General features: G+C 41.3%; 1 protein-coding gene across 2 annotated transcripts in view; it reads right to left on the bottom strand.

The window, feature by feature from the left end:
- LOC112232883 (proline-rich protein 12-like) overlaps nt 1-13,437 on the bottom strand; it is a 53,678-nt gene extending 40,241 nt beyond the window's left edge. Inside the window, exons 1-3 of one of the 2 annotated variants that reach the window (XM_024400152.2) lie at nt 12,566-13,437; nt 535-689; nt 12-176 (exon numbers count right to left, since the gene is read on the bottom strand). In XM_024400152.2, coding sequence (XP_024255920.1) covers nt 12-176; nt 535-689; nt 12,566-12,648 — 403 coding nt within the window. In that variant the 5' untranslated portion in view covers nt 12,649-13,437. The remainder of the gene's footprint in view (nt 1-11; nt 177-534; nt 690-12,565) is intronic. The other variant, XM_024387364.2, reaches the window with a different exon arrangement.
- Between the last annotated feature and the right edge of the window lie 1,181 nt (nt 13,438-14,618).

Genomic DNA, 14,618 nt, shown 5'->3' with positions numbered 1-14,618 from the left:
CACATGCTCACCCGTCTGCCAGGACGGCGTGCGGAACTGGGAGAGGAGGGAGGAGGCGGAGGGAGGAGCCTGGGGACCTCGCTGGGACTCCAGAGCGGAGATCAGATTCATGACCGAAGCATCTGGACCAGAGGGGCTGGCATGGTGCAGGCCTGTTTCAAACAGTCCAGAGAGACCTGATGGGACAACAAATACAACCATGAGTAAACCGTGACCACCATTTCCCTTTTCACAGATTATGCAAACTCAACAGGGCATTTAGAGAGATTGCTATATCTATGTGATTAAATGGCATAACTGGGATGAATAGGTCAAGAAGTGTCCATTACAACATAATACAATGATGTAGTCCAAACAGATGTTATAAATCTGATATGTTACCAGGTAAAATACAGGTTTTTCCTGCACACACACAAAAGGGGTTTCCATAGAAACTGCATTTTTCAGTGGCTGCAACCTTAGTGCCAGCAGCATGGCCAGTCATAACACCTGCACTGTGGCGACACAATTAAAGGTGTGTGACATATCCCTCACCCAAACTCCGTCCTGCTCCCCAAGCCCCGCCTTGGCCAGAGCTGCCTGGGTGGTGATTGGTCGAATAGCCCTGCAGAGGATGGGGAGTGCCGTAGGTTTGTCGATGGAGAAGTTCCGATTCGGGGTGTGATGATCTGGAACTTCCATAGACGAGACTAGGGAGGAGAAGAGGTCATTTATTCAACTGTTCAAGTCCAATTGCCTTAATTTTCCTAAACCTTTGTTCAAAAGGTGACCCCTGGGAGACCCCGTTAAATTTAAACAGATGCAAAACCCTATGTAAATAGGCCTACAATGTAAATCCACTGAGAACACCGTTTAGCTTGAAGGTCATGACTAACTACAGCACACTCTTCAGAAAACTAAGATCTTAAAGTTATTCAGATGCATTAGTCAACTTCCATCCTAATAAAATGATTCCTGTAGCTCATCATTCTTCAAATTGTAAGAATTTAGAATAGTAGACTCTGATTACTCAAAATCAACTCCGAATGAATACTAAAATATGATTGCCATCTTAATGCCTGTTGTAGACTTCCTTTACAGTTCCTGTCCATGACATTTTACCAACACATGACTTTATGCATGGACCTACAATATGGAAGCCCATTAACACCACCCAAAAAATGACTTGATACCATCTCAAAAATGTTATACCGTGTCAATTTTGAGGTAAATCATAGGCCTACATACAGGATATGTTTCTTCATTAGTAGCATTGTGTGGTGTATTCCAACTATCCACATTGCAGAGATCAGCACAGCAATCAAACACAAGCTGACAGAGCTTGCTTTATGCAGGGTTGCATCGTATGACAGTGCTGACAGTGCATTCAGAAAGTATTCAGACCCCTTCCCTTTTTCCACATTGTTCCGTTAGACTTATTCTAAAAAATAATTACATGATTTTTCCTCATCAATCTACACACACCTTCATGACAAAAAAAAAAAACAGGTTTAGAAATGTAGGCAGAAATACAATTTTTCCATAAGTATTCAGACCCTTTGCTATGAGACTCGAAATTGAGCTCAGGTACATCCTGTTTCCATGGATCATCCTTAATGTTTCTACAACTTGCTAAAAATAAAAAAACTATTTCACCTTTATTTAACTAGGCCAGTAAGTTACAATCAAATTCTTATTTACAACGACGACCTACCGTGGAACTGTGGGTTAACTGCCTTCAGGGGCAGAACAACATATTTTTACTTTGTTCAATCCAGCAACCTTTTGATTTCTGGTCCAATGCTTCAACCACTAGGCTACCTTGGATTCCACCTGTGGTAAATTCAATTGATTGGACATGATTTGAAAAGGCACACAACTTTCTATATAAAAAGGTCCCATAGTTGGCAGTGCATGTCAGAGCTAACACCAAGGCATGAGGTTGAAGGAATTGTCCGTAGAGCTCCGGGACAGGATTGTGTCGAGGCACAGATCTGGGGAAGGGGACTAAAGAAATGTCTGCAGCATTGAAGGTCCCCAAGAACACAGTGGCCTCCATCATTCTTAAATGGAAGGAGTTCTATTCGCCAACGTGCAATCACTGGAAAACAAACTCGCTGATCTACAGTCGAGACTATCCTTCCAACGGGACATTAAAAACTGTAATATTTTATGCTTCACAGTCGTCGTCGCAGAACGACACGGATAGATGGCTGTTTTTTCTGTGTATCGCCAGGACAGAGTAGCTACGTCTGGTAAGATGCATTTGTCAATAACTGCTGGTGCGCAATGACTCATTTTTACTCAAAATCTCACGATACATGGCCCCATTCATTCTTTCCTTTACACGGATCAGTCGTCCTGGTCCCTTTGCAGGAAAACAGCCCAAAAGCATGATGTTTCCACCCCCATGCTTCACAGTAGGTATGGTGTTTTTTGGATGCAATTCAGCATTCTTTGTCCTCCAAACACGACGAGTTGAGTTTTAACCAAAAAGTTATATTTTGGTTTCATCTGACCATATGACATTCTCCCAAATCTGGCTGGGTCTAATATAGTGTATAAGAGGTCATACAATACATTTTGTAGTGATTCATATGTTGAGGATGTGAAGAATATTTGCTGGTCTGTGGTGGGTAATGAGGAGCAACCAGATGCTGCACTTGACATGAATGAAACTACTTATTCAAGTTACTAATAAGCATGCCCATTAAGAAAAGGACTGTAAAAGCTGTTAAATCCCCTTGGATTAATGAGGAATTTAAAAACTGTTGAGAGGGATGAGGCAAAAGGTATGGCAATTAAGTCTGGCAAATGTACTGCAAATTAAGAAATCATGTGACTAAACTAAATAAAATGAAAAAGAAACTACACTGTGATACAAAGATAAATTATATAAAGAATGATAGTAAAAAGCTTTGGGGCACCTTAAATGAAATTTTGGGGGAAAAAGCCAACTCTGCACCTTCATTTATTGAATCAGATGGCTCATTCATCAAAGCCCACTGATACTGCAAACTACTTTAATGACTTTTTCATTCGCAAGATAAACAAACTTAGGGATGACATACCAGCAACAAATGCTGACACTACACATTCAAGTATATCAGACCAAATTACGAAAGACAAGAATTGTACTTTTGAATTCCGTAAAGTTAGTGTGAAAGAGGTGAACAAATTATTGTTGTCTATCAACAATGACAAGCCACCGGGGTCTGACAACTTAGATGGAACATTACTGAGGATAATAGCAGACAATATTGCCACTCCTATTTGCCATATCTTAAATTTAAGCCTACTAGAAAGTGTGTGCCCTCAGGCCTGGAGGGAAGCTAAAGTCATTCCACAACCCAAGAATAGTAAAGCCCCCTTCACAGGCTCAAATAGCCAACCTATCAGCCTATTACCAACCCTTAGTAAACTTCTAAAACTTCTAAACTTCTAATTGTGTTTGACCAGGTACAATGCTATTTCACAGTAAACAAATTGACAACAGAATTTCAGCATGCTTATAGGGATGGACACTCACCAAGCACAGCACTTACACAAATTACATGATTGGCTGGGAGAAATTGATGATAAAATTATTGTAGGAGCTGTCTTGTTAGATTTCAGTGTAGCTGTTGACATTATGGATCATAGTCTGCTGCTGGAAAAATGTATGTGTTATGCCTTTACACCCCATGCTATAATGTGGATAGAGTTACTTGTCTAACAGAACACAGAGGGAGTTCTTTAATGGAAGCCTATCAAATATAATCCAGTCAGAATCAGGAACTCCCCAGGGTAGCTGTCGAGGCCCCTTGCTTCTTTCAATTTTAACTAACGACATGCCACTGACTTTGAGTAAATCTAGAGTTTCTATGTATGCGGATGACTCTATACATGTCATCTACTACAGCAACAAATGACTGCAACACTCAACAAAGAGCTGCAGTAAGTTTCAGAGTGGGTGGCAAGGAATAAGTTAGCCCTCAATATTTCTTAACCTAAAAGAATTGTATTTGGAACAAAACACTCACTAAACCTCAACTAAATCTTGTAATAAGTCATGAGGAAATTGAGAAGTTGAGATGACTAAACTGCTTGGAGTAACACTAGATTGTAAACTGTCATGGTCAAAACATATCAATGCAGCAGTAGCTAAGTTGGGGAGAAGTCCGTCTATAAAAAAAAGCGATGCTCTGCCTTCTTAACACCATCAACAAGGCAGGTCCTACAGGCCCAAGTTTTGTCGCACCTTGACTACTGTTCAGTTGTGTGATCAGGTGCCACAAAAAAGGACTTAAGAAAATTGCAATTGGCTCAGAACAGGGCAGCACGGATGGCCCTTGGATGTATACAGAGCGAAAATATTAATAAAATGCATGACAATCTCTCCTGGCTGAAAGTGGGAGGAGAGATTGACTTCATCACTAGTTTTATTTATGAGAGGTTTTGACATGTTGAATTCATTCAATTCAATTCGGACACAAGCATACCCCACAAGACATGCCAGAAGAGGTTTCTTCACAGTCCAAGTCCAGAAGAATATGGGAGGCACGCAGTACTACATAGAGCCATGACTACATGGAACTCTATTTCACATCAAGTAACTAACGCAAGCTGTAAAATTTTATTTAAAAATAGATTAAAAAATACCTCACGGAACAGCAACACAAACATTGGCACACACACATGGATTTCGTCATGTAGATATGTGGCAGTGGTGGACTAGGGGCCTGAGGGCACACAGTGTTGTGAAATCTGTGAATGTATTGTAATGTTTTAAAATTGTATAAACTGCCTTAATTTTGCTGGACTCCAGGAAGAGTAGCTAATAGGGATCCATAATAATCCATTGGATCCATTGACTCCCGCAAAGGCGGAGGTGTTGCTAACATTTACGATAGCAAATTTCAATTTACAAAAAAAAAAAAAAAAAAAAAAAAAAAACGTTTTCGTCTTTTGAGCTGCTTGTCATGAAATCTATACAGCCTACTCAATCACTTTTTATAGCTACAGTTTACTGGCCTCCTGGGCCATATACAGCGTTCCTCATTGAGTTCCCTGAATTCCTATCGGACCTTGTAGTCATAGCAGATAATGTTCTAATTTTTGGTGACTTTAATATTCATGTGGAAAAGTCCACAGACCCACTCCAAAAGGCTTTCGGAGCCGTCATCGACTCAGTGGATTTTGTCCAACATGTCTCTGGACATACTCACTGTCACAGTCATACTCTGGACCAAGTTTTGTCCCATGGAATAAATGTTGTGGATCTTAATGTTTTTCCTCATAATCCTGGACTATCGGACCACCATTTTATTACGTTTGCAATTGCAACAAATAATCTGCTCAGACCCCAACCAAGGAGCATCAAAAGTCGTGCTATAAATTCACAGACAACTCAAAGGTTCCTTGATGACCTTCCAGACTCCCTCTGCCTACCCAAGGATGTCAAAGGACAAAAAACAGTTAACCACCTAACTGAGGAACTCAATTTAACCTTTAACCACAATACCCTAGATGCAGTTGCAACCCTAAAAACATTTCTCATGAGAAACTAGCTCCCTGGTATACAGAAAATACCCGAGCTCTGAAGCAAGCTTCCAGAAAATTGGAACGGAAATGGTGCCACACCAAACTGGAAGTCTTCCGACTAGCTTGGAAAGACAGTACCGTGCAGTATCGAAGATCATCCTATTTTTGTTTTATTGCTAACCTACAAAGCATTACATGGGCTTGCTCCTACTTATCTCCCTGATTTGGTCCTGCCGTACATACCTACACGTCCGCTACGGTCACAAGACGCAGGCCTCCTAATTGTCCCTAGAATTTCTAAGCAAACAGCTGGAGGCAGGGCTTTCTCCTATAGAGCTCAATTTTTATGGAATGGTCTGCCTACCCATGTGAGAGACGCAAACTCGGTCTCAACCTTTAAGTCTTTACTGAAGACTCATCTCTTCAGTGGGTCATATGATTGAGTGTAGTCTGGCCCAGGAGTGTGAAGGTGAACGGAAAGGCTCTGGAGCAACGAACCGCCCTTGCTGTCTCTGCCTGGCCGGTTCCCCTCTTTCCACTGGGATTCTCTGCCTCGAACCCTATTACAGGGGCTGAGTCACTGGCTTACTGGTGCTCTTTCATGCCATCCCTAGGAGGGGTGCGTCACTTGAGTGAGTTGAGTCACCGATGTGATCTTCCTGTCTGGGTTGGCGCCCCCCCCCCCCCTTGGGTTGTGCCGTGGCGGAGATATTTGTGGGCTATACTCGGCCTTGTCTCAGGATGGTAAATTGGTGGTTGAAGATATCCCTCTAGCGGTGTGGGGGCTGTGCTTTGGCAAAGTGAGTGGGGTTATATCCTTCCTGTTTGGCCCTGTCCGGGGGTATCATCGGATGTGGCCAGTGTCTCCTGACCCCTCCTGTCTCAGCCTCCAGTATTTATGCTGCAGTAGTTTGTGTGTCGGGGGGCTAGAGTCAGTTTGTTATACCTGGAGTACTTCTCCTGTCTTATCCGGTGTCCTGTGTGAATTTAAGTATGCTCTCTCTAATTCTCTCTTTCTCTCGGAGGACCTGAGCCCTAGGACCATGCCTCAGGACTACCTGGCATGATGACTCCTTGCAGTCCCCAGTCCACCTGGCCGTGCTGCTGCTCCAGTTTCAAATGTTCTGCCTGCGGCTATGGAATCCTGACCTGTTCACCGGACGTGCTACCTGTCCCAGATCTGCTGTTTTTAACTGTCTAGAGACTGCAGGAGTGGTAGAGATACTCTCAATGATCGGCTATGAAAAGCCAACTGACATTTACTCCTGAGGTGCTGACTTGCTGCACCCTCGACAACTACTGTGATTATTATTATTTGACCATGCTGGTCATTTATGAACATTTGAATACCTTGGCCATGTTCAGTTATAATCTCCACCCGGCACAGCCAGAAGAGGACTGGCCACCCCTCATAGCCTGGTTCCTCTCTAGGTTTCGGCCTTTCAATGGAGTTTTTCCTAGCCATCGTGCTTCTACACCTGCATTGCTTGCTGTTTGGGGTTTTAGGCTGGGTTTCTGTACAGCACATTGAGATATCAGCTGATGTACGAAGGGCTATATAAATACATTTGATTTTCCTCACTGATGAATAAAGATGATGAGCGATCGGCAAAGGCAACCTTCGGGCATCACGGCTCAGTAAGAAATGATATATATACACACACATGGTTGAAGTCGGAAATTTGCATCCACCTTAGCCAAATACATTTAAACTCAGTTTTTCACAATTCCAGACATTTAATCCTAGTAAAAATGCCCTGTTTTAGGTCAGTTAGGATCACCACTTCACTTTAAGAATGTGAAATGTCAGAATAATAGTAGAGAGTTATTTCAGCTTTTATTTCTTTCATCACATTCCCAGTGGGTCAGAAGTTCACATACACTCAATTAGTATTTGGTAGCATTGCCTTTCTGGAACTCCCCCTTCGACAGGCAGAGTCAACAAACAATACGTGGCGGGTTTTCGGTTCACCCTGACATTTCCATTCCTCTTCTGACAGCAGAACGTGACCAAATGTTCACCAGGCACAGCAAGGGACGCCCAGACCGTTATGCTATTCCAAGCATGTGTAACCGAAGAGAGATACCACGAGCACAGAATACATAGCCTTCCTGCTGTGGGGGTCTATTTCTATTTCAGCACCGTTTCGCGCTGCTCTGAGACAAGCCTGCAGAAACAAAAATGTTAAAATATTCCATTTTATGTATTGACTGAATATAGGCAAGTAATGTCTGCTGAATAAGCATGTTAGATTTCTCCAGAAATATAGAATTCTAAATAACAAACCGTCTTTATTTACAAATTAGTGAGAATGTCTCACCCCATGTTCAAGAATGGCCTTTTTCCTCACTCACTCTAGGTTAAATGAAAACAAAATCTCCAAAATATGTTACATTTTAAAGAAAGCAATTATTAATTTAGAATTATATAAAAAGCCCCTCATATATTCAGATATTCTCACAGATCCTAATGAAAAATGCCCCTTAGATATTAATAGACTCCTCCAATCCTCTAAATGTAATTGTTGGCAGAGAGACAAATCATTGAAAAAAATATATTTTTTGATATACTGTTAAAAATGGTGTAGGTCATTTATTTATAGAGCATATTGAAGTTAGAAGCAAAAGCCTACAACTATTTTACCACTGTTTCGCGTTGCTCTGAGACAAGCAAGACACAGGGATTCTTTAGCGAAATAGCCCAGTGCTGTACTGCCGGATATCACGTTGTACAGCGCCATATTTTCCGTTCCATCCTAACAGAAACCCAGAGGGTTTTAAGTTTTTCATGGATTAGAAACACCATAATATTAATCAAATGAATCAAGTACCAGTCTAAAGTCTGGACACACCTACTCATTCCTGGATGTTTCTTTATCTGGACTATTTTCTACATTGTAGAATAATAGTGACGGCATCACAACTATGAAATAACACATATGGAATCTGTTAAGAACAAATTCCTATTTACAAGGACAGCCTACTCCTTCCTCCCCAACGTGAAACCCTCGTCTCCCGCATTCTCTAGTACAGACATGGTCTGCTCTCCCTAATGTAAGGAATTAGGCACTTTCCCATGTTTACTACAGTACGCATTGTAGACTGCACAGTAGCCTAATAAACAATTAAACACATTTCGTTAACAAAATGTTACAATTGTAAAATAATCAGTTGGTCACTGGTTAAACTGATTCTACATTGAATTTAGTCTTTGAGATGCTCAAACAAATGTGTTTATCTGTAGTTGTTCTTCAACAAAAACACAACAGGCAAATGCATATGCGGTCCCAATGTGTAAATAGTGGAGGTAGGGATAGTTTAAACTGCAGTAGAATGGTTCTCACAGGTGAGATAATCAGCCCATGCTTGGTGAATAGCACTTGGTTGGCACCTTCGATACCGATAACGTGATAGGCAGACGTGATCAGCAGAGAAAGTACACAAGTTTTGATTGGTTTACAGTTTATTACTCAGCTGCGTTTGCCTGTCCAGCAAGCGAAAATAAAAGTATTTTGAAAAGAATCACAAGAATTGACATTGCCAAAAAACAGAAATGTGTTCAGAAGGAATAAATATAAACAATATGTAAAAACCAGCTTCTCGAGACAGATTGATCATCTCAAAAACTTAAGCAGATAGCTAGCTGAAGGGTTGGGCGGTATCCAGATTTTCATAGTCATACCATCCTTCTCTCATCCCGGGATTTATGTTATTACCAGCGTAGTACACAAGAGGGTGCAACAAAAAAAAACTTGGGACCCCCATTGTGTGTCTATTACCAGAATGCTAACAAAATCTGCACAAGTAATAGCAAATATCAATGGAAGCTGCTAGCTAAATATGCTAATGAGCACAAACAAAAATAAACTAATTGCAAAGACAGGCAATCCAGCTCAAAGTTATACATATGTAGGTAGGAGCTAACGAATGTCATTGTTGGCGAGTTTGGATATTGACAAGCGAATGTGAATGAGAGACATTGTTGACAAGCTTGTCTGAAGGAAAAACTGTACACTGGCGCTAAAGCAGCATGTGTCTGTGTGGAGTTGCTAGGGTAACGGGCCTGCCTGCTGGCCAAGAACAGATGAGAAAAATGCAAGGAAATCAAGCAGCGGCAGCTGTTCAGTTGTCAAAGCACTTTGGATGAGTTCTCAAACACAGCAAGAAGCAAACACTATATGATGCCCCGTCACCTTATTAATTCAGCCACTTGCTTAGATATCTGAGGGGTTGCGTCAACACAGAACTCTACATTTTTCCACGCAATAAATAATTATGAAATGCATTAGAAATATCATGATGCATTTTGTAAACGGAGATTGATCGGCAAAGGCAAAAAAAACGTGCCCGTTTTAAGAGCAATATTTTGTCACGAAAAGATGCTCGACTATGCATATAATTGACAGCTTTGGAAAGAAAACACTCTAAGGTTTCCAAAACTGCAAAGATATTATCTGTGAGTGCCACAGAACTCATGCTACAGGCGAAACCAAGATGAAACTTCAAACAGGAAATTAGCAGAATTTTTGAGGCTCTGTTTTCCATTGTCTCCTTATATGGCTGTGAGTGCGCCAGGAATGAGCTTGCCCTTTCTGTCGTTTCCCCAAGTTCTCTGCAGCATTGTGACGTATTTGTAGGCATATCATTGGAAGATTGGCCATAAGAGACTACATTTACCAGGGATCCACCCAGTGTCCTGTCTAAATTGGTGCGTAATCTTCAACTGGAGGCATTTTCCCATGAGATTCAGAGGAGAACGCACACTTCCACGAACGATATATCATCGAAGAGATATGTGAAAAACACCTTGAGGATTGATTCTAAACAACGTTTACCATGTTTCAGTCGATATTATGGAGTTAATTTGGAAAAAGGTTTGGCGTTTTGATGACTCAATTTTCTTTTTTTTTGGTAGCCAAACGTGACGCACCAAACGGAGCGATTTGTCCTAAACAAATAATATTTTTGGAAAAACTGAACATTTGCTATCTAACTGAGAGTCTCCTCATTGAAAACATCTGAAGTTCTTCAAAGGTAAATGATTTTATTTGAATGCTTTTATTGTTTTTGTGAAAATGTTGCATGCTGAATGCTACGCTAAATGCTACGCTAGCTATCAATAATCTTACACAAATGCTTGTTTTGCTATGGTTGAAAAGCATATTTTGAAAATCTGAGATGACAGTGTTGTTAAAGATGAACTTTAAGCAAATCAGTATGAAATGTAGCTGGCTACATTCTTTCTTTTATAAACATTGGAAACATGATGTCCATGCATAATTTTTGCAAAAATACATTTTTTCATTGTAAGCTAATTTACTGGTTGCCATCTGTTGCCATCTGATGAGAATGACATTTTCTGCCTAATGTGTTGCACTAATGTATTTTCTGTGAAGTAAAACTGTAGTGCACGTCCCCGATCATTATATTTAAGCAACAAAAAAAACTCTTGCCTTTCAATACTCGACCACTGTCAATACACAGCTGGACTCCGGCTTTCTCTCGTTGCGTTATTACCAAATAAACACGTGACTGGCTCTGTGGAACTACGGTAAGCTTCATAGTGTAACGACCCTGGGTTTATAACCGCGGATATCGACTCTGCAGCTGAGCATGCTTTTGCGGCACAGTCGATAGCGCGCTGGACTTCGGGCTAGCAGGCAGGGTTCGAGGCCTGCTCCCTGCTGTTTCATTACATTGGTGTCAGAAGGGATCGGACCTTGCATCCACGACAGTGCGTGTGCTTGGCCGGTGAGCGCGTTCCTGTAAGACGTAGAGTTGCAAGCTAGCGCGAGGACGTGCTCTTTGAAAGGAGGGAGTAGTGTATGACCCTGGGTTTATAAGCGCGGATATCGACTCGGCCGCTTGAGCATGCTTTTGCAGCACGGTCGATAGCGCACTGGACTTCGGGTTAGTTCAAGACCTGCTCCCTGCCCGTTTCATTACAATACTGTAAAATAATGTGACATGAAGAACTCGATCTGCTTCATCTCCTAACGTATTGCACAAGTTGGCGGCAGGTATTTACTTAAAAAGTAACTTCAAATATTTACATGTATTTTAAAACTTCAATTAAATAGTTAACGGTATTGACAGTATTGAAAAACCATGCCATGTCCATTTCTAAATAACTCAGTATATGGTATATAGGGTGTACCGCCCAAGCCTACTAAATAGCCATGATCCGACCATGTACCATGCTAGCTTTTGTCATTAGCTAGGTAGCCTACTAGCTAGCAAACCAAATCATATCATGGTAGATATGGTATGATGGCAATATGTTGAAAACACTGATAAGATTAATCAAAATAAAGACTTAGCTACCTAATGTATTTGATCTGCTATCAAGACTGGGTGGAATGCATTTTAACTTAACTATGCACAACAACCTAGAGTTGTGCTGTTATTTTAGGAGCCAATGTGTTGACTATCAACCATTATCGTTCTTCACAGCACCAGAGCTGGTAACATTCGACGACTGCCACCTCGCGCTAAATCACTGCAAGCAAACAATTTACATTGTAACAACTTTGCTACATCACAGACGGAAGCATCTCAGTTAATGTGAAACTAACGTATCAAGCTATGTCACAGGAGGAAAAACTGGAAAGATACAAACTGGGCATTGTAATGGCAGTTTCTTGCAAATGCAATAGTCTCGTGTGCATTTACCTATGAATAAGATATGGGCTGTTTTCACAGTCAATGTGTCAAACTATTCTAAAAGGATATACTACTATAATTATTCTAATGGTCCAGACATATACTACAACCCACCCCCCTCTTTAACTCGTTCCCTCCCCCTCGGTCTACCTAAAACCATGCTTTTAGTCTGTCAATCGCATTCTATACATTTTCAAGAGCCCTACAAGCTAGTCCACCACCCCCACACGGCTTGCTCCAATCCATTTATAATACCGGTAACAACGCGATGTTGCCTGTAGGCAGGTTACAGATCGATGTCAATGTACCAAATGAACAACCAATCGATTACATACACGCAAAGAGAATGCAATATATTAGCTAGTGTGCAAACATTTGCAGGACTGGATCAATTGCTTACCTTGCTTTCGCTGATCTCTCATAACTCCATCCGGCTCCTGCGCCCAAATCACCGAACCCTGTTCCCGGGTAATTTCTATCCATTTTTCATTTATGAGAAATGTGTTACAAGGACGAAAACTCTAAGTATTAGGAATTTTCACAGACTTGGGGTATCAGTCTTCCCCGTGATCGATTTTAGACTATTTTCCCCGTTTCATTAGAAAATCATCGGGATTGGAAAACAGTATATTGAAAGAGAAATGGAGGGGAGGAGAAAACTGGACAAAAAGGGGGGGTCAGGGGATGTACTCCAACCACCTCCAAAAATCAGTCTCTCCTTTCCTACACTTTCCTCTAAATATAATTTCCACAACTGCCAAATTGCAACGACGCTATACACGATCATGATAAATTATCGATAAATTGCAGAGAAACATTCATGCCGTATACCATTCCCTTTATTGCTAGAGCAAATGCATTGATCCGCGACTGAAAAGATTAACATCGATATCTCACGACTGTTCCAAATAGGATCAAATGATCATAGAACAGTAATCGTGATTTATTTAGCATGCAAAATGCCTTCCCATCCTGAAATCGTTGTGGGCTAGCAGATGCTACTAGTTAATAGCTAGCTAGCCCTGTCGACGCATCAAAATAAAACTGGGTTGCTATCTATATAGGCTTCTACCATTCCTTCTCCTTTTTTTACATTACAAAATAATGATTACGACGATATCGCGACATCTGGAAACCATCATCTAAATTCCAAAAATCGATGAAGACGGAAAGTAGGCCTCGTTTTCTATATTTTTAGTCTTTTTCCTCGGAAGACGCCATTTTTGAAGGCGGCTGGCTCTCAATCCTTTCTCCCTCCCCTCACCCACCCACCCACGTCGCTCAAACACAGGCGCACTGGGTCTGTTGTGTCCTCCATCCACCGGTTCTCACGGCTCGCCACTAGTTACCACAGTGGCAAAGTCAACACCCCCGCACATTTCCTCTTCTTCAAATCCTAACCTCAACCACACTGCTAACCTTATGCCAAACCTTCAATTCAGACCAAAAAGCACGTTTTTGTTTTCATGATTTTTTACGAAAAATCCCATTTCGACTTAGTAGCTGTAGGAACTAGTGGAAACCGTTCTCGTGAGAAGGGGAGGGGCTATACCAGTAGGGGCTGGATCCTCTGATGTTACATCCAGTATGGCTTCCAGAGCTCAGAGTTACAACTTCCTGCAAAGCATCCGGATGAGTTTTACATACAGCACAGATTTACATGCAGCTGGATGTAACTAGGAACTGAGATATCTACTGCAGCCCTCATCCTCCACATACAACACTCGTTCTGCCAGTCACATTCTGTTATAGGTCCCCAAAGCACACACATCTCTGGGTCGCTCCTCTTTTCAGTTCGCTGCAGCTAGCGATTGGAACGAGCAGCAACAAACACTCAAACTGGACAGTTTTATCTCAATCTCTTCATTCAAAGACTCAATCATGGACACTAACTGACAGTTGTGGCTGCTTTGTGTGATGTATTGTTCTCTCTACCTTCTTGCCCTTTATGCTGTTGTCTGTGCACAATAATGTTTGTATCGTGTTTGTGCTGCTACAATGCTATGTTGTTGTCTTCTAGGTCTCTATGTAGTGTTGTGGTGTCTCTCTTGTCGTGATGTGTGTTTCGTCCTATATTTTTATTTTTAATCCCAGCCCCGTCCCCGCAGGCAGCATTTAGCCTTTTGTTGAGCCGTCATTGTAAAATACGATTTTGCTCTTAACTGACCTGCTTAGTTAAATAAAGGTTAAAAAAAATAAAAACATAAAACAAAACCGGATGTAACACTTCAAAATAAGAATCCCCCTACATGCCATGCTAAAATAAAAAATAAGTCCTTCAACTTCTCATGCCAAAACAAAAACTGCGATTTCGATTTCAAGAGTCCCTCGATTTGTCATGCCAAAATAAGTCGTTCTGTTTCTAATTTCAAAATTAAAGTCCCTCGATTTGTCACGCTAAAATAAATCCTGAAACTCCCATTTCAAACAAAGTCTCGCAATTTGTCATTCCA

The sequence above is a fragment of the Oncorhynchus tshawytscha genome, linkage group LG25 (genome assembly GCF_018296145.1).
Source record: "Oncorhynchus tshawytscha isolate Ot180627B linkage group LG25, Otsh_v2.0, whole genome shotgun sequence".
NCBI classification, from domain to species: Eukaryota; Metazoa; Chordata; class Actinopteri; order Salmoniformes; family Salmonidae; genus Oncorhynchus; species Oncorhynchus tshawytscha.
The sequence above is the reverse complement of the archived record's forward strand: the minus strand, read 5'-3'. Positions and strand labels throughout refer to the sequence as shown.